General features: G+C 45.7%; 2 protein-coding genes across 14 annotated transcripts in view; one reads left to right on the top strand and one right to left on the bottom strand.

The window, feature by feature from the left end:
- Positions 1-5,909: 5,909 nt before the first annotated feature.
- Positions 5,910-23,796, bottom strand: part of CNGA4 (cyclic nucleotide gated channel subunit alpha 4) — a 20,217-nt gene continuing 2,330 nt past the window's right edge. Inside the window, exons 1-7 of one of the 6 annotated variants that reach the window (XM_054661979.2) lie at positions 16,975-17,058; positions 12,573-12,803; positions 12,356-12,457; positions 12,047-12,153; positions 11,126-11,771; positions 10,057-10,406; positions 5,910-7,888 (exon numbers count right to left, since the gene is read on the bottom strand). In XM_054661979.2, coding sequence (XP_054517954.2) covers positions 7,428-7,888; positions 10,057-10,406; positions 11,126-11,771; positions 12,047-12,153; positions 12,356-12,457; positions 12,573-12,634 — 1,728 coding nt within the window. In that variant the 5' untranslated portion in view covers positions 12,635-12,803; positions 16,975-17,058 and the 3' untranslated portion in view covers positions 5,910-7,427. Of the gene's footprint in view, positions 7,889-10,056; positions 10,407-11,125; positions 11,772-12,046; positions 12,154-12,355; positions 12,458-12,572; positions 12,804-16,323; positions 16,701-16,822; positions 17,059-20,243; positions 20,366-23,796 lie in introns of those variants that run through there. The other 5 variants (XM_054661976.2, XM_054661978.2, XM_063783774.1 and 2 more) reach the window with 5 other exon arrangements.
- The window catches only part of FHIP1B (FHF complex subunit HOOK interacting protein 1B), a 23,593-nt gene continuing 16,780 nt past the window's right edge, over positions 16,984-23,796 (top strand). For 7 of the 8 annotated variants that reach the window (XR_010147457.1, XR_010147458.1, XM_016920256.4 and 4 more), the window contains exon 1: positions 16,984-17,288. The gene's annotated coding sequence lies outside the window, so the exon portion shown is untranslated. The remainder of the gene's footprint in view (positions 17,289-23,796) is intronic. The other variant, XR_010147459.1, reaches the window with a different exon arrangement.

Genomic DNA, 23,796 nt, shown 5'->3' with positions numbered 1-23,796 from the left:
GCCCAAACAGGAGGCCCTTCTCTTGGGATGATTAAACAGAGGAAGCCAGCTGAGAAGGCAGATGGGCTAGAGCCAGAGCAGGCAGGGCTATTGAGCAGACGAAAGAAACCAGGACAAGGACTGGCCTTTCAGAAGCCTGGGGCTTGTGCTGGGGAAGAGCAGAGGCACCCATTCAGGGGCTGGCTCTGGCTGGATACTTGACTTCAGATGTAGACCCTCACGGGTAGGCCAAGAGAGGCCTAGATCTCCCAGGTCAGGGCCTCATTCAAAGGTTGAGAAAGCCAACAGGAGATCATTGCGAGAGAAGGCTTCCATGAATGCATACAAGCTAATAGCCTCTGGGGCCCTGTCTGTTGGAAATACTGGTGAAGAAAAGGCTGAGGACAACAGGCCAAGGTATGGGGACTGAAAAGGTGAAGACAGACACAGAGAGGGTTCATGTGAGCTAGTGGTGAGAAGCACAAAGAATTTTCAATCTCTGGTGAGGGCTGTCTGAATGTTCCCAGTCATTCAGTGGTGCTGACTGCGACAGGGCTGCTTTAGGCTCTGATTAGCACATCCTCTTCAGTAACGTCATTCAGCATTACCACTGATGTATTTCAGTCATTGTGAAAAAAGCTTAAACAAGAGCAGTTGAGATCACAATTCCCCAACATTGTTCCCTGTCCCTAAGATTCCATTTCTCCCTGAGAAATTCTCCAAGCTTTTCAAGGCAATGTAATCCAAAGGCCTGGGAGGGAGCTGGAAGGAAGGAAGGAAGAAGTGCCTTCTGCTCTCTGCTGGTCAGACCTGGTATTGCCTGCACAACCTGGAAGCCCCGCCAGACGCCTGGGACAAGCAGAGCAGGACAACCTGTGCCCAGGGCCCTCAAAGACACAATAGCTGCTAGAGGGACACGAGTAATAGTCATAGCTACTGTTAATTACTAAGAAATTATCACCTTCTAGGCACTAGTAGGCAGTTTACATTCATTATCTTGTTTAGATTTTTAAATCTTCAGCATTTCTCTAAACAACCCTGAAAGATTTTGAGGAAGAGGCTGAGAGCCCCCCCAGCTAGGAAGTGATGTTTCAGAACTAAAATACAAGTCTAGTTGGCACCTAATGCATGCTGTTTTCTATATGTTGTTTTTTAGGGCCAGCCTAACATTTGCCCTGACGTGGGTCATGGCTCTGATCCCAGCTCTAACCCAGCTTGACCACCACCTCTGATCCTAGCCTCAAGCCAAACTCCAGCTTAACCCAAACTAGAATCCTCCCACCCTGCCTCCTGCTTCTGGCTCCTAGTGTTTGCACTAGGAGCAAACACTCCACTGGATTGAATGGCCCCTTTCCCTAGGAATCTGATTTCCTCCCAAGCTTGATACTTTATTTCCATCTGCCTTATGGGGCTAGCAGCCAAACCCCAAGAAAGAAAGGGTGGGGTGTGGTGGTCCAAGAAGATTCTGTGGGGGAGTAGCTAACTGGGAACACCAAGGAGGAGTCTACATCCCAAATCTTAGTCAGGCTGAGGTTTCCTAAGGACCCAAGGAAACAAGTAAGTGAGGCCCCAGGTCCTGTAGGAGGGAACAGAGCTAAGCCTGAAGTAGTGGGGCTCTCAGAAGGAAGGCCCTAGAACAGTCTTGACACCTCTGTAGAAATCTAGCAGTGACTCTCAAACTCCTGCCCTCCTCTCACAGCTGTATTTTGTGCAGACCCTGGGGCTGGAATTGGGAGCTCTTATCCAGAGTAGCTGGTAGTCCTTTATCTTTGCTGGCAGGCAGCCTCGCCAGTGACTCACAAGCTTTCGCTGGCACAGCTGGCTTCTTCCCCCTGGTTACTGCAATTACTGCCTCTGATAGTCATTCTCAAGAAGGGAAGAGCCTGCTTGGCCCTGGCCTCAAACCAGGTGATTCCTTTCCTTATCTCCCTAAAAGATAAGACCTGGGCTTCATTCCATGTGACTTAGGGACCTGTGATATTGGGCAAGTTATCTAATCCCAGAATCTTGGTTTCCTCATCTCAAAATGGGGTAATAATGACATCTTTCTCATATAGTTTTAGGATCGAGACAATGCACTTAACCCAGGATCTGGCATAAAGTAACTTCTCAATAAATCCGATCTAATATCTTTAGTGGCTCTGTGGGCTTCAGATTCCTGATCTGGAAAGAGGAGCATCATCATCACATCATCAGCATCATCAGCATCATAGAATTAATAATAATTTAAATTTCCTCACATTGTTTTAAGAACCAAATCAGATAATACATGTAGAACAGTTTGTGAATTATTCCACAACAGTGTGTAAAAAATTAGACATTTGATTGTCTAAATCAGATAATTCTCATTTAAACTTTTAAATACTTACTTTATGAAAGATCTATCTATCTATCTATCATTTAATTTCAATAGCTTTGGGGGTACAAGTGGTTTTTGGTCACATGGTTAAGTTCCTCAGTGGTAATTTCTGAGACTTTAGTGCACCCATCATCTGAGCAGTGTACACTGTACCCAATATATAGTCTTTTATCCCTCACCCCCTCCCAACCTTCCCCTTGAGTCCCCAAAGTCGATTATATCACTCTTATGCATCCTCATAGCTTAGCTTCCACTTGTGAGAAATACAATATTTAGTTTTCTATTCCTGAGTTACTTCATTTAGAATAATAGTCTTCAGCTCCATCCAAGCTGCCAAAGACATTATTTTGTTCCTTTTTATGGCTGAGTAGTATTCCATGGCATATACATACCACATTTTCTTTCTTTTCTTTCTTTCTTTCTTTCTTTCTTTTTTTTTTTTTTTGAGACAGAGTCTCCCTCTGTTGCCCAGGCTGGAGTGCAGTGGCATGATCTTGGCTCACTGCAACCTCCACCTCCCGGGTTCAAGCTATTCTCTTGCCTCAGCCTCTGGAGTATCTTGGATTACAGGTGTGTGCCACAATGCCCAGCTATTTTTTTTAATTTTTAGTAGACATGGGGTTTCACCATGTTGGCCAGGCTGGTCTCAAACTCCTGGTCTCAAGTGATCTGTCCACCTCCGACTCCCAAAGTGTTGGGATTACAGGCATAAGCCACCGCGCCCAGCCTTACATATCGTATTTTCTCTATCCATTTGTTGGTTGATGGGCACTTAGGTTGGTTCCATATCTTTGCAATTGTGAATTGTGCTGCTATAAACATGTGTGTGCATGTGTCTTTTTCATATAATGACTTCTTTTCCTTTGGGTAGATACCCAGTAGTAAGATTGCTGGATCAAATGGTAGTTCTACTTTTAATTCTTTAAGGAATCTCCATACTGTTTTCACTATGTGGGAGATTTAATCTCAGTTGTGTTTTGGGCTTTCTTCCCACTCTCTTTCCCAATTTAGGGCCTTGCGAAAGTCTCTGGGGCTTTTATGTTGAACAGAACATCTGGGGCAGGGCCTCTGGTCTTTGGAGCATGCTGATAATGCTGGTATGTGCCTTGTTCAAGCCTGCACACTTCTAGGGGATGCTGCTCTGAGTCTCCAGTACCTGTTCCAGCATAGTGATCATTCTCCAGTTCTTTCCAAAGACTCAACTCTTAGTGTTCCCTATTTTGGCCCCTCATAGAAAGTGGAGTCTAGGCTGCTTTTTTCCCTTAGAAATCCTGTGGTAGAATTTTGACTTCTATTACTTTTGCCCTCTGATGTTATTCCCAGGGTTATGGCAAAAGGGACATTGAGAATGTAATTAAGTTAGTTAATAATTAGTTGATCTTAAAATAGGGAGATTATTCTGGATTATTTAGGTGAACCTACTCTAATCAGATGAACCCTAAAAAGGAGAGATCTTTCTTAGCCTGGTAGTAGAAGGGGGAAATTAGAGATTTGAAGAATGAGGAAGATTTAATATGCCTTTGTTGACTTGAAGATGAAGGGGCCATGTGTCAAGGAATCAGAGATCTTTGTCCTACAGTCAATGGAATTGAATTCTGCTAACAACTTGAATGAACTTGGAGGCAGATTCTTCCCTATAGTCTCCAGGTAACAGCCTAGTCCAGCTGACACCTTGATTTCAGCATTTGGAGGCCCCGAACAGAGGTCTAGTCGACTGACACTGGCTTGGATTTCTAACTCACAGAACTGTGAGAATAAATGGGTACTATTTTAAGCTGTTAAATTTGTGGTAATATGTTACAGCAGCAAAAAAACAAAAAAAACAAAAACAAAAACAAAAAAACACAAAAAACCCCACAAAAAACTAATATAACTGTCAAGAATCTCATTCCTTTTCCTTGTCTTAGGGAATCTCCCCTTGTCGAAGAAACTTCCGCTTCTTAAACTCTTCTTAAGCTCTCACAGACAACAGGGCACATTTTACCCCTAACTCCATCATTAGTGAAATCCTAGGAGCCCTATTTTTCAAAAACAAAATCTTGGCTGAGCATAGTGGCCCACACCTGTAATCCCAGCACTTTGAGAAGCAAAATCAGGCAGATCTCTTGAGTCCAGGAGTTTGAGACCAGCCTGGGCAACATGGCAAAACCCCATCTCTACAAAAAACGCAAAAATTAGTCAGGCATGGTGGTGCACACCTGTGGTCCCAGCCACTTGGGAGGCTGTCGTGGGAGGACTGCTTGAGCCAGGGAGGTAGAGGTTGCAATGAGCCAAGATGGCACCACTGTACTACAGCCTGAGCAACAGAGTGAGACCTGTCTCAAAAACAAAACAAAACAAAGAAAACTCCAAGACTCCCACAAAATCTCTGGCAAAAAGTTTCTGTCAATTTCTGTTTCTGATCCTATAATTCAAAAAGCTGTAACTTTTTTTTTTTTTTTTTTTTTTTTTTTTTGAGACGGAGTCTTGCTCTGTCGCCCAGGCTAGAGTGCAGTGGCGCGATCTTGGCTCACTGCAAGCTCCGCCTCCCGGGTTCACGCCATTCTCCTGAGTCAGCCTCCCCAGTAGCTGGGACTACAGGCGCCCGCGACCATGCCCAGCTAATTTTTTTTTTTGTATTCAGGGTTTCACCATGTTAGCCAGGATGGTCTCGATCTCCTGACCTCGTGATCCGCCCGTCTCGGCCTCCCAAAGTGCTGGGATTACAGGCGTGAGCCACCGCGCCTGGCCAAAAGCTTTAACTTTTAAGGGATGCAAAGATTTAGGTCCTTTCTTATGATGGGAGGAGGGATAAAATCAACAAAACCCAAATGAAAATTTTAATAAAATTTTTGGCCACATTTGTAAGTGTATAGCCTAGTGCTTGATACACATTAGTTAATATTCTTTGGACTAAAAGAATTTATTATTATTTCTTGGTTATTCCAGGAACTTAAAATTGTGTTCAGTTCTGAACATCCTGACCTAATTTTACCCAGCTTGATCCCAAATTGTCCAAATATTGTCTTCAACAGAGTGATAAAAACAATTCTACAACTAGAGGACCTCAGAAAGCAACTGATGCTATTCAAGGTGTCTTATGATATGGTGGCTCCACCATGAAGATTCTGATCTCCTCATCCTGGAATAGCAGAGGCAGAGCAAAATGGATAGCTGGCCCTTTGAGAGTTTTGTTTCTGCAACCATAAAATGCCAGATAACCAGTTATCACCCTGCTAGTGCTATAGACCAGGATTAGATGGTGTGGCAGAGGCCAACTTTTCCAAGACAGCCTTCACTGGGGTTAGGTGTGCACATTGTAATATGTCAGTGAAAAACTTGTTCTCAACTCCCTAAATCCATCAGATGCCACCCAAATGGCCTTTATGATGTACCCATCCATTCTAGTTCAAGATGATATGAGGGCAGAGATGATAGAAAAACCTCTCAAGAAATTGACACACATCTTCCTTCAACATTTGTCCTCTATCTGCTTCAACTCTCTCTTCTTTGGTTACCAAATATATATTTGGGTACTTACTAGATGCCAGGCACAACCCTGGGGACACAAAGATGAACAAGAAAAACCCAGTGTTGGTCTTGTGGATCTTATATTTTGTGAGAAGGACATATCACAAAAAAACTATATATTTTAAGATGATTTAAAGTGTGATTACCCTCATAATCTCCCCTGAGAGTAGAGACACATCACTCAGTTATATCTATAAGTTAAATCCTGGATACCTTTTAAACTACTACCTGGCATAGCTCAGACTTCAAGACTGGCCAGGCCCTGGAGGAGCTGCAGTGGTGACTCAGGGTGAATCTGGTTCAGACATGATACCAGACTCCTCCCCATAGAACCTATGATATCTTTCCTGCCCCAAGTGCAGACCTCCTTCCAAGTACACCAGATTTAACTCCAAAATTCCCAACACCCTCATCTCTAATTGCCTCTGACCGTAATATTCCATTGCACCTAGTTTCTACTCTCCCCTATATTTTGGAATACTGTGCAAAGAAGAAGGGCTGGATTTCCACCAGCACCAACACCAGTTCCAACAACTGTCATGGTAGGGCTGGGCCAGGTGAACGGTCCTGTTGGAACTATTCACCCTCTTTCTGTTGGGAGAATGGAATTATTCTCCTCTTGGAATCAGCCCTGAACACAGGGAAGCCCTGGATCCAGGCTCCAGGGCTGGCCAGAGGGAAGAAAAAGAAGAAGTATCTGCTCTGGCCCATTTAACTAGATGAAACCCCTCAGAGCTTATAAATCGAGAACATATGCTCCGGTGTGGGATGCAAAGGCCAGTGTGCATGGGCACTCTTACAGCAGTGTGATGTGAGAGCCTGCTTTGCCTAGGCTGAGTATTGATTCTCTATTCTTCAGGTACCTCGTCTCTGACTCTAACCCACTAGCTACTACACAGTTCATGTTCATCACCTCTTTGACTCAGAATTCAGGCTTCAGACTTCAGAATTCAGACAGAATCCATCCTGGCCCACCATTGACTTTGCCTTTTCTTTCCAGCCCCATAAATGCTTAGGGAGGAGGCAAATACTTTATTGAAGTGCAACTTTCAGGGTATACTTGTGAATCGCCCATATGGGAAACATTCAAAAGACATCTTAGACCTAGAGGGCTCAGGGTGTGCTTTTGTGTTTTCACAAGTGTGTGCACACCTGTGAAGGGCATCTGTGTCTATCAGTGTATGACTGTCAGCATATGTGTGTTTAGGAGGTGCATGACTGAATGTGTATATACTATGTGGGTGTAAGATACATCGGTGCTTGTGAGAAAGCATGTGTGCTGTGTGCTCTGAGAATGGAAATTCCAGAGCATTTTAGATGGAATGCACAGTCTTGGGGCCAACAGGTCTATGAGCAAATGTGTGTGTGTGTGTGTGTGTGTGTGTGTGTGTGTGTGTGTGTGTACTGGTAAGTGGGGGCTGAATGTGCGCTATACTCCTATATCTCTAGCTGGGCATCTACAGACCAATTCGCTCCTGTGTCTGTGATCTTGCAGACAGGATGACAGAGTTGCAGCAGTCAGGCTTTACTACAACTCTGGATTCACTAGGAGGTGGGAATCCTGGGGATGGGGTTGGGGTCACTCTGGACCTGGGGGTCCCTCCTGGCTGGCCCTGCCCTCTTCATCTTTGGAAGTTCCCTCCTCAGGCTCACCCTCGTCATCAGCCTCAGCCAGGTCCTCGGGCATCGGCCACTCTCGAGTCTGCCACTCCAGCCGTTCAATGCGGTAAGCAATCTTAAGTGCGCTGGACTCCAGCTCAGCCAGGAGGCGAGCAAACTTGGTCTGTAGATCATCCAGCTGCTGGTCTAGGCCTCGTAGCCGGGACTCTGTGGCCTCCTGCAGGGCGATCTCAGCTGCCTCAGCATTCACGTCCAACTTGTTCATTTTCAGCAGGATCTCACGTCCTTTCTCCTCCATGATGGTCTGTGCTTGTGGATACTCGCTCAGCACCTCCCGCAGGTCCTCCTTGCTCAGGCAGAATAGGTCTGAATAACCTAAGCTCTTGATGTTGGCTGTGCGGCGGTTCCCAGACATGTTCCCTGTGGCCCATGGGCAGAGATGGGAGGACAGTTAGTAGGAGGGTGAGGAGGTGGCATTTCACTCCTGAACCAGGACCTTCACCTCCATATTTGTGCTTCTGAGCCTCTCCTTCTGCCTCATTAATTCTTTCATTTAGTAACATACTGGGGACCAGGCTCCATGCTGGGTAGGTATCAGTGACCTGCCTCAAATAATTCACAGTCTAGAGGAGATACACATATATTGGAATAGTTATATAACAGTATGGCTGGTGCAGTGAAGACATGTTCATCAGGTGCTGTGGAAAGGTAGGCAAAGAGCCCCTACCAAACTGTAAGGCAGGGAATTTAGGGAAGTCTGGAGGAAGGGATGTCCTAAGATATAATTTGAATATTTGTCTCTGCCCAAATCTCATGTGAAATGTAATCCCCAATGTTGGGGGTGGGACCTGGTGGGAGGTGATTGGATTATGGGGGCGAATCCTTCATGGCTTGATGCTGTCTTTGAGTTAGTGAGTCGAGATCTGGTTGTTTTGGTTGTTTGAAAGTGTGGCACTTCCCCCAACCCTTGCTCCTGCTTTCACCGCGTGACATGCCTGCTCCCCCTTTGCCTTCTGCCACAATTATAAGCTTCTTGAAGCCTCCCTAGAAGCTGAGCGAATGCCAGCACCATGCTTCCTGTAAATCCTGAAGAACTGTGAGCCAATTAAACCTCTTTTCTTTATAAATTATCCAGTCTCAGATATTTCTTTATAGAAATGCAAGAACAGTCTCATACACCTGAACTGAGTAGGAGGTAACTAGGGGGAGGAAGGGGACAAGTGGGGATAGGGCAATCTAGCCAGAGGAAGGAGCAGGAACAGAGGGAAGGGAGTAGAAAAGAGTCAGTTGGATGCAGAAAATAGTAAGCAGTTCAGAGTGGGAGAAGCGCAGAGTGTGGGGAGGGTGGAGAGAGGGGAGATCTAGGTCACACTGGGTCTCATAAGCCATGACATGAAGTTCAGGCCTTATGCTGAGGGCAGTAGGAAACTATTGAAGTATTTTAAGCAGGGAGCTGTATGATATCCTTTGCAGTTTAGAAAGATGTTGGTGGAGAATGGGTGGGGAGATAGGTGAGGCTGAATGCTGCAAAGTCTTAGAGCTAGAAGGACCTTGGACAAGGGAAAGGGAGCTACTATTTGTTGAACACTTGCTGTATGCCAAGCACTGCGCTGGATGCCTCACTCACATAGCTCATTTATTCTCACAAATAACTCATTGGGTTTTTATTATTATCCTCATTGGATAGGTGATTAAACTGAGGCCTAAATAGGGAAATGACTTGTCCAAAGTCAAACAGACAGCATCCTACCACATACAGGATGTGGAGCTTGAGGGGATCATTGGAGGACAGATGTGAGGCTTTCAGAATCCCTGAGGGTAGAATCCTCATGCTGAGAGAGCCAGAGCACATCCAGCTTCTCGGTCCATGACAGTGTGCTTACCCCATTTGCAGGATTTCCTGCTTGCACGACCTCATGCCGAATACCTGTGATTAGGCATAACAATTCCTACTGCACAGGGCTGATGAGAGGAAAAAGCAAGCCAGTAGGTAGTACCTGGCTTGGCCTAGAGGTGATGGTCAGTAAATGGGAACTTCTTCTCTTCTACCTTTCTCTTTCCACTTGGCTGTAAAAAGGTTGTTTTTTCCACTCATCCCACATGTGTATACCTGTGCGACGTTGGGCAAATTACCCAACTTCTTTGAGTTTGATTTCCTTATCTTTAAAATTGGGATAAGAATAGTACTTATCTTATAGAACTGCTGCGGGAATTTAATGAGTTAATATCATGTGAAGCACTTAGAAAAGGGGATGCAGTAAGCAGGTAATAAATATTAGCTATTATTATTATTATTATCTCTATCACTGTCCACTAGTCTATTGGTGCTTCAGGTGAATATCCACAGAGCAAGTCTACTCTCTCTTCCACGAACCCATCCTGTTCACTGGCCTTGGCTCAGCTTCTTCTCAGGGAATGGATCCTCTATGTGTTGTTTTTCTCCTGAGCCATCTAGTGACTCAGAGAAGGGCCAGGTTTCCTCAATCAGAAGTTTAGGCCTGAAGTACTATCTGGTCCCAGCACTGGGCTCTGGTGTTCCCCCCTACCCCACCCATCCTTGTCCCTGGAACAAATACTGGGATACCCACCTTTGATGTTGATGATGCTGATCTCCCCAAAGTAGAGCCCTGCACCGAGCACAGCATACTGTGTGATACCATCATCTGCCACCACGGCCAGTTGACCCTCTCGGATGATGTACATCTCTCGGCCAATGTCTCCTTTGCGGCATACATATTCACCTGGTGAGTAGGTCTGGGGCTGCAGCTTCAGCACCAGCTCCTCCAGCAGGCTGGCCTCACAGTTCTGAAAGATCTGCACCCGGCTCAGAGTGGACAGGTGCACAGAAACAGCCACTTCTGCCCGCAGCCGCTCAGGCAAGTGCTGTAAGATGGCTACCTCGTTGGTCATCTTCTTGTTGATCTGCAGGTGCTGATACCTGAGAGTAAGGACAGTGCCATTTCCTTACCAGCCCTTTATGTGCCTGCCTCCATCCCTTCCTTCAGGGCTCAGCTCAGCTGCAGCCAAGAATCCCACCATACTGAGATCTAACAGGGATCATGGGAGTACCTGACAGTTGGATTACCTGTTTTCCAGGGCATAGACACCTCTACCACTTTACATAACCCTTCACCTCCTATCAGGCTCTACCCTACCCACCAATCAGTGATGTCTTGTTCCACCCCTACCCTTAGCTACCTCAGCCACCAAGGGCCCCTCCTCTCTGGAGACCCTCTGCTCTACTTCCCCAACTTTGTGACACTTCCTTTTGTTCAGTCCACAGTATGAATCACCATAGGTAGCCAATGATCTTGTTGCTGACCATTCTCAGGGGGGATTGCCCTTCTTCACCCACTCCTTCCAGAGCCTTCTGAGCCCTACCAGGCAGTGGCACTTCCCATTCCCTGGTCTCCATATTATCCTTTTTTGAGTATGAGCTCCTCTCCCTATTAGTCTCTTACCTACCCCTCCCCCAAGTCCTGATTCCCTCAGTTGAAAGAAGTTCCCTTTTTCCAAGCCCCAGCCAGCAAACCCACGGCTGAATGCTACATTTTGACAGCCTTGCCTGGCTCACCAGGCACTAAGTACCCAGTTACCTCCCTCAGGTTCCATCACCTACACTGGTCCCTGTCCTGGTCTGGAACCCCGCCTTCTCACCAGTCAATAACTCGCCGCTCCAGCTTGCGGTTGACGTGCTGCAGCTTCATGTACTTCTTCACCAGTGCATGATCTGGGTAGAAAGCCGCATCTGCAGTGTTCATGTTGTAGATGACAGAGCTCATGCTACCCATGATGGTGGCGAAACCCATGACGGCCAGCAGGAAGTCGCCCACCATGAAGAGGTACTCCTCTTCCCTGGCTGGCGGCGGTGTATCGCCCACTGTAGTCAGTATCAGCGTGGAGAAGTAAAAGCTATAGAGGTACTGGCGCCGCAGGCGCTCAAAGCCAGGCTGCGCGGGGTCCGGGTACACCCATGCGTCACGCCCGAAGCCCAGGTACCGGGATAGGGCAAAGTATAGGCAGCTGTTCCAATGGATGACGACAAAAATGTAAAGCATCAGCTTGGCAATGCGAAAGGCATTTGGGTAAGCTGTGCGGGTCTCTGTGCGGTCGAAGGCCTCGAAGAGGCGGGGCGCGCGGAGAAAGCGGTTCAGCCTCAGGGTGGGTGTGTGCGGGCCCAGCCGCACGTAGACCACGTCTGTGGGCATCAGGGAAGCCAGGTCCAAGAAGAAACTCCAGGTGCGAACGTAGCGACTCGAGATCCTACCCTTGTCCACCACCAGGATGCCCTGTTCCAAGAATCCTGGGGAGAGGGAGCCGGTAGGAAGGGGACCTGCTGTAGTCAAGCTTGGGCTGAGCATGAGCTGCCCAGGGCAGGCCAGGGAGACTGTCTGAAGGACAGAGTGGAGCCAGGCATAACTCTGCTCCCGGCTTTCCGGGGTGAGCACTGGGATGCTGTCAGGCATAGAGGCACGCGAAGGTGCTATCACGGTGGGGGTGCCTTTCTTGTTACTTCTTAAGTGGCTATCTTTAGGAAGGGAATGTGGAACAAAGGGTCATTCCTAGAAGCCCACTGACCTGTGTGGAAGCGCACCACCATGTCTAGTAGGTATAGCAGGTCACTCGTGTAGTCCAGCACCAACCAGGCCACCAGATAACTGTGCTGCAAGTCGGGGAAGCAGGCTCTGCAGGGCAGGGTTAAGCATGATTGAATTAAGGGCACCCTCTGTGTGCGAGGCATCTCCCCAGGGCCCTTAACCCTCTGCCTCAGGCCCTCCCATGGGAATTGCTCCTCCTCCCTGCCCCACCAAGGGTCTGCCCTTCTCTTTGACCTCTCTTTAGTCCTCTTTTTGGCTTCCAGCCCCTCCCTTAGCACCCCTGCCATACCTGCACACGAGGATGATGAGGTTATACATGACTGGGAAGACCATTGTGTTCAGCCACCAGTAGTAGTAATCCCCAGATGGGTCCAGGACAGGCAGCGACTTCCTGTAAGAAAGAAAGTCTTGCTTCATTTATTCACCAGGCATTCAAAGCTGTAGTTGTGACTGGGGCACCAAGAGGAATGAGGAGAGATCCCACACAAGGGACCAGGACTTCTCACCTGGCCTTGGATGGGGCTGGGGGACTGGACTCTGTTGTCTTCACTTTGGTGTCCTGGCTCATGGTTCTGTGGTCTGGTGCTGGGGTGTGAGATGTCCACACCCTCTCTGCCTGTAGGGGACTTCTGGAGTTGGGCACTAGTGCCTGACTGCCTGAAGGAGGCTGCCGTTGGGCTCCTGCTGTGACTTCTTTGTCTTTGGGGCTCTTAGCAACACAACCAGAGCTAGCGCTACTGAAGGGGTGGAGACAGTCTAGCTCTAGCACTCTGCCCTGTCTCCCAGGGCCTGGGCTTACACCTGCCCAGCTAAACACCTCTAATGAGATCCCTGGAGAAGGAGGGGGTGCATGCCTCAGAGGGAAGCCTGAGTCTTGTCTCTGTTTTCCTCCTCCCCTCTTTCCACAGCAACTGAGCTACATAGGTGTCCTCTGGGTCAGAAGACCTGAGTTTTAGTGTAGGATCAAATACTCTGTTTTATCTTTGCAAATTCTATTTGGGCCTCACTATTTATTTATTTAACAACTACTGAATGGCTTATCTATGTCAGGTGCTAAACTATTCTCCAGGGACAAAGAGATGCCTCTCACATGAGAAGTGAGCTCTATTTTTGTAACCTACTTCCTACCCTTATCTACCTCCACATACGCCTTCCCCCATCACTCCACTCTCATAGGTAGTGTGATAAGGGCCATCCTAGGGTGCTTTTGTCCTCATATCCTTCTTGTGACTTCTAGTGCCTGATCCTACCAACCATTCCATGTGTTTTATGGTCCCCAATCTTTCAACTTTTCTCTTTTTGTGAACCTGCTTCAATATCTCCTATATCAAAACAAACAAAAACCCTATAATTTCTCCCTCAACCTGATGTTCCTTTCACTGCTATCATCTTTCTCAGTCAACAAATCAAAATCAGAACACCCATAGGCAGGTGTTCTGTGTGCCAGGCCAATATTGTGCTAAATACTAGGAATTGGAGATGAATAAGACACGCTCCCCCCTCTCCAGAAGCTCACAGTCTGCTAGGTGAAATCGTCAGGCCAGCAGGTAATTACACATTAGGTAACTAAACAGCAGCAGTCATTGCCAGGCTGCTGATGAGTACTCTGTTAGGTGGATACACGGAAGGCTATTATAGTACACATGAAGTGGCCCTACAGAGCCTGGGTTCTGCAGGATGAATAGGAGTTGGGTACAGAGATGGGAGGGTGAAGAGCACTAGAGGAAGAATGCACAGAGTGGGCAAAGGCATAGAGATACCAAAAAGCGTGGGTGACTGGGCAAATATCAATTGGCTTATTTTAGAGGGCCTAGCGGGTAGTGGTGAGAGATGAGGTTGAATGATAGACAGAGGCCAGCTCAGGAGGAGTTCTGTCAGCCATGTTATAAAGCTTGGATTTTACCCAACGGCAATAGAGAACCTGTGAAGAGTTTTGCACAGTTCAGTGATAAAATCAGGTTTGTGTTTTTGGAGTGTGTTTTAGAAGAAAAACCTGTGGTCCCTAATTAAATTTTGAAAAACTCTCTTTTCCCATGGCTTCTTAATTTCTTTTTGCAAAGTATTACGCTTGTTAAAATAAAAAGACAACATTCAAAGTAATGCAACAAAATGAATAAAATCCTTTGTAATGCCATAATGTCTTGGTTTGCTGTTTCTTTTTAGTGTCTTTCATAAGCTCCTCTGTCTATTCCTTCTATGATGGTGTTTTTTTTTTTTTTTCTTGGATTCTGTTCTAGGCTTTCTACTTTTGCCATCCTCCTAACTCTGTCTGATTGACGTCAGTCACCCACAGGACTTCCTTTCTCATATAGTGGCTCCCGAGAACTCTCCCTGAGTTGCAGTTATCTATATGACTAACTGCTCACTGGATGTTCCTACTTGGGTATCCTGCAGTCACCTTCAACCCATTGGGTCTATAACTAAGCTCATTATCTTCCTCCACTTTTTCTTCTAGAATTCCTATCTATGCCCTTTCAGCAAAAAACCTATGACAAGCATTTATTACTATTACTGTATAACGTTGTGGCAGTTAAAAAAAATGGTCACAAATTCTTCGACACCACTCCCTTGTGATAGTTTGTATAGCAGAAGTGATGTTGTATGACTTCTAAGGCTAGATCATAAAAGGCCATGCAGCTTCCCTCTGGTTCTCTTGGAATGCTTGTTGTCTGGTAGCTCCCTCTCAGAATGTTCCCTCTTGGAACCTACCCATCACATTGTGAGAAGTTCTGTTTGACAGTTCCCCCAATGAGTTCAGCTTTTTCATTATCCCAGCCCAGGAATTAGATGTGTGACTGAAGAAGCCTCTAGATGCTTCCAGCCACCAGCCTCAAATCACCTCTAGATGTTCAAGCTTTACAAATAAGGCCCCAGACATCATGGAATAGAGACAAGCCATTCCTATTGCATCTCGTCCAAATTCCCAGAATTTGTGCACATAATAAAATGGCTATTGTTTTTATGACACTAAGTTTGGGTTGGTTTGTCACATAGCATAGTAATCAGAACAAACAAACACAGAGAAAGGTGTACAATCCTTAAGTATATAGCTTAATACATTTTCACGAAGTGAACACACCCATATAACCAAGCACTCAGATCAAGAAACAGAACATCACCAGTGCCTCAGGAGCCCCATTCTGCCCCTTTCAGTCAATGTTTTTCCAAGAATAATCACTATCCTGAATTCTAATATCACAGTTTAGTTTTACCTGTTTTTGAATTTATATAAACTAAGCATTAGTTTTGAAGTCTTCCTCTTATTTTCCTCTTATATCCACCCAATCATCAAACCATGGTGAGCTACCTTCTAAAAATCCACATGTCCACTTCTCTGCATTTTTGCTACTCTAGTTTGGGCCTTATCAGCTTGTTTGGTCTTTTGCAAAGTTACTGTGTAACTATCAATCTATGTATAAAATTCTTTATAGCTATCATCCCAAAAATAAAATCTAAATTCCTTAACATGGTTTATAAAGTTCTCCAGTCCATGTCTTCAGCCTCATCTCACAATGTTTCCTCACATGTTCCCTAGGCTCCCGACACACTGTACTGATTGCAGTTCTTACAGCACCTCCCACATGCTGTCCATTCTTCCTTTCCCTGGTATATGCTGATCTTTTGGTCTGAAACTTCTATTTCTTTTTAAATACTTTTTATTTGAACTAATTTTAGGCTTACAGAAAAGTTGCAAAAATAATACAGAGTTCTCATAAATTCCTTATCCATGTTCCCCTAACGTTATGATCTTACATAACTATAGCACAATGATAAAAACCAGGTATTTAACATTGGCAAAATACTTTTCTTTTTTTCTTTTCTTTTCTTTTTTTTTTGAGACGGAGTCTCGCCCTGTCGCCCAGGCTGGAATGCAGTGGTGCGATCTCGGCTCACTGCAACCTCCGCCTCCCGGATTCAAGCGATTCTCCTGCCCCAGCCTCCCAAGTAGCTGGGATTACAGGCGCGCGCCACTACGCCCAGTTAATTTTTGTATTTGTAGTAGGGACGGGGTTTCACTATGTTGGTCAGGCTGGTCTCGAACTCTTGACCTCGTGATCCGCCCGCCTCGGCCTCTCAAAGTGCTGGGATTACAGGCGTGAGCCACCGCGCCCAGCCGGTAAAGTACTTTTAAAACTACATGCCTTATCTGAAACTTCTATTTTTCTATTTTAGTTTATCTTACTCTTGCTTGTTTCCCAAGACTCGGCTTAGACACCATCACCTCCCGGAAGTCTTCCCTAAGCTCCTTCACCGTACCTTCCTCTCATCCTCTATACATGCAAATCATGCTAAGTGCTGCTCCTAGGTGGCCCCCGTAGTAATGTACTTATTACACTACGCTGCAATTCTCTGAGGTCCTGGAGAGCAGAGGCCGGTTCTAATTGATCCGGAATCCAGCTGGGCATGCAGGCACTTATTCCGTGTTCCTTGACTAAGTGCTCAAGGGGTCACGGAGCAGCACAGCACAGCGGTGTTGGGGGAGCCAGGGGCAGTCACCGTAAAGTAGAGACCAAGCTATGCACGACGATGGAGCAAAATGAACTAGAGTGCCCGCAGTCAGCCCTCTCCAGGGCTCCACTTTCCCGCAGGCCCGGCCCACCTACTGATTCCTCCTCTCTTTTCGTGATAGCCACGCCCCGCCACACCCACTCTTCCACTCCAAGCGTCTCCCGGAATCCATGGCCCCACCCCTTTCTCGCTCGTCTTTCTTCCGGCTCCATCTCTCCCAAGCCCCGCCCTTCTGATCTTTCCCTGCCTGTAAAAATCGCCTCTCCTTAGGTCCCGCCTTCTGCCCTCTGGTTCCACCTTTCCTTCCCGGGCTCCGCCTCCGCCCTGCCGGCCTCCACCTTCCCAGAGGCCTTCGCCTATGACACGCCGGAGTCCTTCTGAGGGGCGGGGTTTACGTACGAAGGGACGGAACCAAGAGGAGAGGCGGTGTTCCTCCCTTGGATAGCCGTCGGCGACCCCGCCCCTGCGTTTAGCCGTTGCCAGGAAACAAGCGTCCTTGCTCGGGTTTGGTCTGGCTCAGCCAATGAGCTGGCACGCCATTGCCCAGTCGTGCGTCGCCGGGCGGTTGCGTGTGGTGCGCGGGGGCGCGGGCTGCGTGTGGCGCGGGGCGGGGCGCGGCTGGTGCGCCTGAGAAGCGATGGCGGCGGCCTGAACTCACCTAACACCGCAGCAACAACCGGGCCCGGCCAGGTTCGGCATTCCGTGAGTGAACGGTACGCATGGGCCAGAGGGCCTGGAGAGTCGTTTGTGGGGATGAGAGACTGGGAAAAGACGGTGACGGGTTTGGTTACTGTACTGGTTGTGAGGGGTTGGCAGGTGGTGAGGGTCCGGGTGTGAGTGTCTAAGATAGGGAAGGAGAGTGAGAGCTTACAGGTGAGTGGACAAATGAGGGGCTGTGAGAGGCTGGGTGCTTTCGGAGGTGCCAAGTTGAAGGGACTCCTGAACGCGGTTTACTAGGGCTGGGGCTACTGAGGGCTGGTGTGAAGGATACCCTGGGACTAGAGTGAGGGGTAAGGCCTGCGCGAGGAGAGAGAGAGTAAAAGGCGCAGGTGGGAGCCTGCGGGGTGGCGGCAAATTGGTGAGGGAGTTGAAGGCGAGGCATGGAAGAAGGGAATTAGGGCTTGTGAGACTTGGATAAAGGTGAGAGGTTGGTTCTGAGGCCTCCTTCGATGGACTGCCCTGTCCAGTGAGAGCAATAGTTTTAGACAAAATAGGGCAGCTTAGATGGAAGTGTTGTGCACCTGACTCCTCTGCTCCCATGGACTTTCCATATTCTGGAGGACGAGAAAATGAAGGTGTCATAGGCAATAGTACTATGGTAATGAAAGTCATATTTGAGGCTCAGACTTCAACAGAGTAATCACAGAAACTTCAGTTCCTTCGAGTTCCTTCTCTGGACTGCATAGTTGAAGATGGGCCCTCTCATGAAGGGTTTTGCGCTGTGACAGCTTGTGTTTTCTCTCTACTTGCTTCTGGATAACCTTATTCCACTGTTGCTCCTTACCTGTGCTTAACTGTGGGTCTTTGATTGGATTGACCATATTCAGTTGCTAATTCCACTTTTATGGAGGTCATATGGTTTGCCCTATACGCACTATATTTAGGATCCCAAACAGGATGGCCTTACTCTCCTTTCTTACAGTTGAATTTTTTAAAAAGCTAGTTTATATTATATTTAAAATGTGTGTTTGATGAGTTTTGACATGTGTACACATCTGTGAAATCATCATCAGTCTCAAGATACTGAACATTTCAGCCACCTGAAAATTCATCTCTTCCTCTCCACACCCTGTAGTTGGGTTCATCTTACTAGCATTCTTTTAGGTCCTCTTCTCCCCACCAACCCAAATGCACGTGAAATTCTGGAAAGTTGGTTTGGCATTCAGTGATAATGGCCACTTTCACACTACTAAATTTTCCTCTCTACTGCTAGTCTGCCGTGGGGTTGGGACATCCTATTCTTTCCAGACTCAGAAAGAGTTAAGTCTTTCCTAGAAAGAGTTAAGTCTTTCCTTAACTCTACATTGGACAGGGAGAGACCATTTCCTGAGAATTAGACAGCCTCAGTCCCCATTCTTTTCCAGAGTCTTAGCTTCAGAGCCAACTCCTATATCCTGTAGTATATTCTCATTGCTTCTTTCTGGAGTCCAGACAGGCCTCCATATTGGTAGAACACTTGGCAACTTGCCCAGTCAGTCAGAACTTACAGTTCAGAGTTTAGAGTAGTGGTTCCTAAACACTGGACCAAGGACCCTGTACATGATAAAATTATCATCTATCCAAGATGGAGGGAGAGAAAGACAGTATGGTTATTCATGAAGATAAATTTATTCTCAGAGATTATCATTCCTATTCTTTTGGTGTTGAAGTGCTCTTTCATTGATGCAGTAATGGTAACAGTAGATGGTGGGTTAAAAAAAAAAAGATCTAATTTACCCAAATAAAAAGTGTCAACCCAATTTTTAATTTTAAAAATTATTTCTATAGCTTTATGAACTTCAGAAATTTAAAGTGATGATGGTGTGGCTGTTGTATTAGGTTGAGGAAGCATACATTTATACAATGATTCTGTATAACTTAACATCTGAACAGCATTCATGCTTTACATAGGGATTTCAAATTTTATTATACTGATTTATTTAGGTACCTTGTAGACAAAGACAGGAACTTTCATTTTATAGATGAGAAATTAAATTCAATAGCCAGAGATCATATAGGGATACAGTGGCAAGGCTGAACCCAGAATTTTGTCTCAGAGTGAGAGAGACTTTGGGAAAGAAGATTTATAATAGACACTGAAGGTGATGTGGGAGGATTTTTTAATGATTTGTAGTTGTTCTATTTCCAAAAGACAGAAAAGGGACTGTGAGAGTGACATAGGGATGAAGGTTATGTTTAATGCTGTCGCAGTGACATTGGAACAGGTATATATAATACCTGGATCACATCTTGATAGTGGATCATATCATGATAGTGATAGGATGAATCAAATCAAATATTAGATGGTTCTTAGGGACTGTCTAAATCCTTGTTATAATGGAGAAAGCACTGGATTTGGTAAGCTTATTGTTTGCTATCCCAAACTCTGTTGAAATAGTAGTGCATTAAGTATAATGGATTTTGATTTGTATCATATAGTGAGTGGTAGTTCTGAGAGGATGAAACATACATGAGGATGATGATGTAGAGATAGAAACATGTTTAGGGTACTGTGTTAATCATTTATTCCATATCTGCTCTGTGCCAGGCACTCTACTAAGTGCTAGGAGAATGAATTCATTTATTCATTCAACAAATACTTGTTCAACATATAGTTTGTGCTTGTGATGCTCACATTTAATGGGATAACAACATGAATAAAACATGGTCATCTGAGCTCTCAAGGGATTTTCAGTCTAGTAGGGAGAGAGAGACACATGAAAACATAATTTCAATTTAGAGAGATAATGTGAAATGTGAAAATATATCATAATAGGCTGGGCGTAGTGGCTCACGCCTGTAATCCTAGCATTTTGGGAGGCTGAGGCAGGCAGATCGCTTGACCTCAGGAGTTTGAGACCGACCTGGGCAACATTTTGAAACCCTGCCTCTACCAAAACAACAACAACAACAGTAAAACCACCACCAAAAAAACCCACCAAAAATTAGCCAGGTGTGGTTGCACATACTTGTGGTCCTGGCTACTCCGGAGGCTGAGGTGGGAGGATTGCTTGAGCCTGGGAGGCAGAGGTTGCAGTGAGATGAGGTCACGCCACTGCACTCCAGCCTGGGTGACAGAGTGAGGCCCCACCTCAAAAAAAAAAAAAAAGAAAGAAAGAAAATATATCATAATGAGTTGATTACTCCTTTGTATCTAGTGTCATCTTTCCCTATATTCCAAGTATACATGTTTATTGATCTGTGTATCTCCACAAGTATCTCAAAATTAACATGTCCAAAACAGAATTCATAGTCTTTGCCCCAAAAGCCCGACTTTGCCCTCATATCCCCTGTCTCAGTCCAGGCAGGGACTACATTGTCATCTTTCATACTTTCTGCTCTTTTACTCCCTGCATTCAATCATTTGCTAGAATCTTAATACATTTCCCTCTGTGTTATCTCTCTTCTCTATATCTCCATTGCTACATCTTCACTGTCAAAGCTTTAGTTTAGCTCCCCCTCACCTCATATGATTTTTTTAAAACAATTTTTTGTCTTAAAACTTGCTATTTTCTGGTCCATCCCTAGAATGATTTTTCTGAAAATACACATCTGATCTCCGAACTCCTTGGCTTAAAAACTTTTGGCTCTTTGTGTCCTGTAGGACAACATCCAAATTTCTTAATATAGCATCATTTAGCTTCAGCTTACCTCTCCAGTCTCGTGTGCCACTCCCTAGTCTGTGTTCTAGTTTGAATAAATTGTTCACAGTTCCCTAAAACCATGCTGCTTTTTTGAGCCTTGAAATCTTTGTAATAGCTGCTTCCTCTACTAGGAATGCCTTTTCTTCTCTGCCCAGTGAACTTCCTTATCCTTTAGGATCTAGTTCAGTTTCACCTCCTTTTTGACATCTCTGTCAAGGTAGAGATAACTGTGTGTGACATGAGGATTCATTGCTGTAAAGAGGAGTCACTGTAGAATAGAGGTTCACTTTTGTGAATTGGATGGACCCCGCTGGAGTCAGATGAGGAGATCCCTGCAAGAAGCAGAAGTGATATTGCGGGGAGGGAAGGGAATGAGTTGGGACCATACCCTGACATCCCATTTGTCTGAGGGATGGAAAAGCAGGGAAGAAATGTGTAAGCTGAGCTCTAGTATAAATTCCTAGTAGGCGGTGTTTTTGGTTGGTTGGTTTTTCCCTTTATATTTCTATGAGATTTTAATCAGGTCATTCAACTTTCAGTATTTAGGGTAACAGCCCATTCATCTTCCTTATGTCAGTAATTAGTCTTCTTGCCTAGGAAGAGCCACTGTAAGGAGAGAGAAACCACAGAATTTTACTGACCTGTTCTTGGAAGATCATTTTGGTCTCTCCCTGTCCAATGTAGGTGTTGCAGGTATATCCCTTACCCCAGCTCCCTCCTCTTTGCCTCTCCTAGGGCAAAGGTTCATAAGTGAGGCTGAGCCACTTCCTGCCCTGTATCTGCTGTTCCGAGGTTGGTTGTCACCCTTGCTGTGTGTGGCTGTAAGGCTGTATTTTGGGCTATAAGGTGAGTGCCTGATCTTGGCCATTTTGGGTCTGAGAGATCAGCTCGTTCCCCTTTTTACTCTGTGGCTGAGCCTGAAGGTAAATCTGGAGAGTGGCAGGTTCTGGTTTTTTTGTTTTTTTTTTTTTTTGGACTTTGCTATGGGAGGAAAGGATACCATGAGAGGGTGGTGATTTTAACCTTTTCTTTGTCTTGTTCTGAACATTGCAGAGAGTCTAATTAGGTGATAGGAATACCAAACTATAGCTTTCTTTTATGCTTTTGTTGTATGTGAACAGGGCCCAGTTTAAGTATTGGCTTTTGGAATCTGAGATGCTGATTCCAACATCTTCTCTTGAGGTCTTTGAAATGGGATTGTAGAACTGCGGTGGGCAGGTGGGTGAGGAAGGGTCCTGGAGGCTAATCTTCCTTGGTTCCATGAGCAGTACCCTTTGTTGGTCAAGTGGTGGAGCAATAATGGGCACCTCAGGTATACTGCAAGGTAGGAGCAGTTAATGTTTGAAATTAAATTCCAGAAGCTGGAGGCAGTTTAGTTTTGGACATGTTAAGACCTTACTGAGACTGAATGCTTGGCCTTTCTTCAGCTGACTGAGGTATGCATGGGAGGCGATAAGGATGGACACATCAGAGCAGGTTATATCTCTTTTCTCAGTCAGAGATGTGGGCACTTGGGTCAAATAGGATCAGGAGAAGGAAGGAGGAAAGGGACATGTAATTTACAGAGTACCTTCTTTATGGTCGGAATGCTACATAGGTTGTTATGTGACTTAATTTTTAAAACTAGCAATACTAATTTCATCAGGAATTTATAGATGAGGAAGCTGAGGCTCAGATATGTGAAATGATTTATTTAAAGTCACACAGCTGGGGACTGTGTGACTTTCAAACCATTGAGGGACTCCAGAGTTCAGACTTTACCTACTAGTCTGTATTATTCTTGTTTGATTGTCTTTGTTTTCAGTCTTTAAAATGAGATACGATTGAGAAAAGTGTTCCATAAACATTAATACTCTTTTTTCAATGAGGCTCTTTGCAGGTGGCAGATAGCTCAAGCTGGGTTTGGGAAGAGTTTAATAAAGGGACCATATTTACAAAGATATGGATGGGGTTTAAGGAAACCAACAAGGGATGGTACAGTATCCCAGGGCTAATAACTGTAAGAGGGGCTAGCCATGGGGGAGAGTGCTTACCACTTTTCTCAACCGTTGACTTTATCTTTTCCAGTCCATGCCTAATTGGGACCATAAATAGCTGGGTGGATAAGTACTTGTTCCAGTGCATCCCTGCTGATGGCTACTAGTCTTTGTTGCTGTGTTGATGATTTATTAAGAAACCATGTATGAAAGACTGAGCAGTGCTTCTGTGGCTTTGCCACCTTCTCACCCATTTTCTTCTCTCTCACCCCCATTCTTCTAATGAGTGAGGGAGGGAAGGTGGGGTGGGGTTGGTGGTGGATTGGATGTTAGCTTCTGTCTTTCTTCATGTTCAGATTTGCCTGAAGTAGCATCCATCCTTTATTTATTACTCATTTTTTCCTTTTTCAGAGAAGGTGTCTTACCTATTTTTCTGAGTATACCCGATTTTAATGCCATTTATCTCTATCTTATTTATTTATAACTTGTCACTTTCTTCAGACTACTGCTCTCACTTGACAGACACCCTTGAGCCTCCCCATCCTACAGCAAAATCAAAAGGCTTTTTCTTGACTCCCCTTACCACAACTTCTTTAAGCTATTGCCCTATTTTTTTTTTGAGACAGAGTTTCACTCTTGTTGCCCAGGCTAGAGTGCAATGGCGTGATCTTGGCTCACCGTAACCTCTGCCTCCTGGGTTCAAGCGATTCTCCTGCCTCAGCCTCTTGAGTAGCTGGGATTACAGGTGTGCACCACCACACCCAGCTAATTTTGTATTTTTTAAAATAGAGATGGGGTTTCACCATGTTGGTCAGGCTGGTCTCAAACTCCTGACCTCAAGTGATCTACCTGCCTTGGCCTCCCAAAGTGCTGGGATTACAGGCATGAGCCACCGCGCCTGG

Source organism: Pan troglodytes, chromosome 9 (assembly GCF_028858775.2).
Source record: "Pan troglodytes isolate AG18354 chromosome 9, NHGRI_mPanTro3-v2.0_pri, whole genome shotgun sequence".
Classification (NCBI taxonomy): Eukaryota; Metazoa; Chordata; class Mammalia; order Primates; family Hominidae; genus Pan; species Pan troglodytes.
The sequence above is the reverse complement of the archived record's forward strand: the minus strand, read 5'-3'. Positions and strand labels throughout refer to the sequence as shown.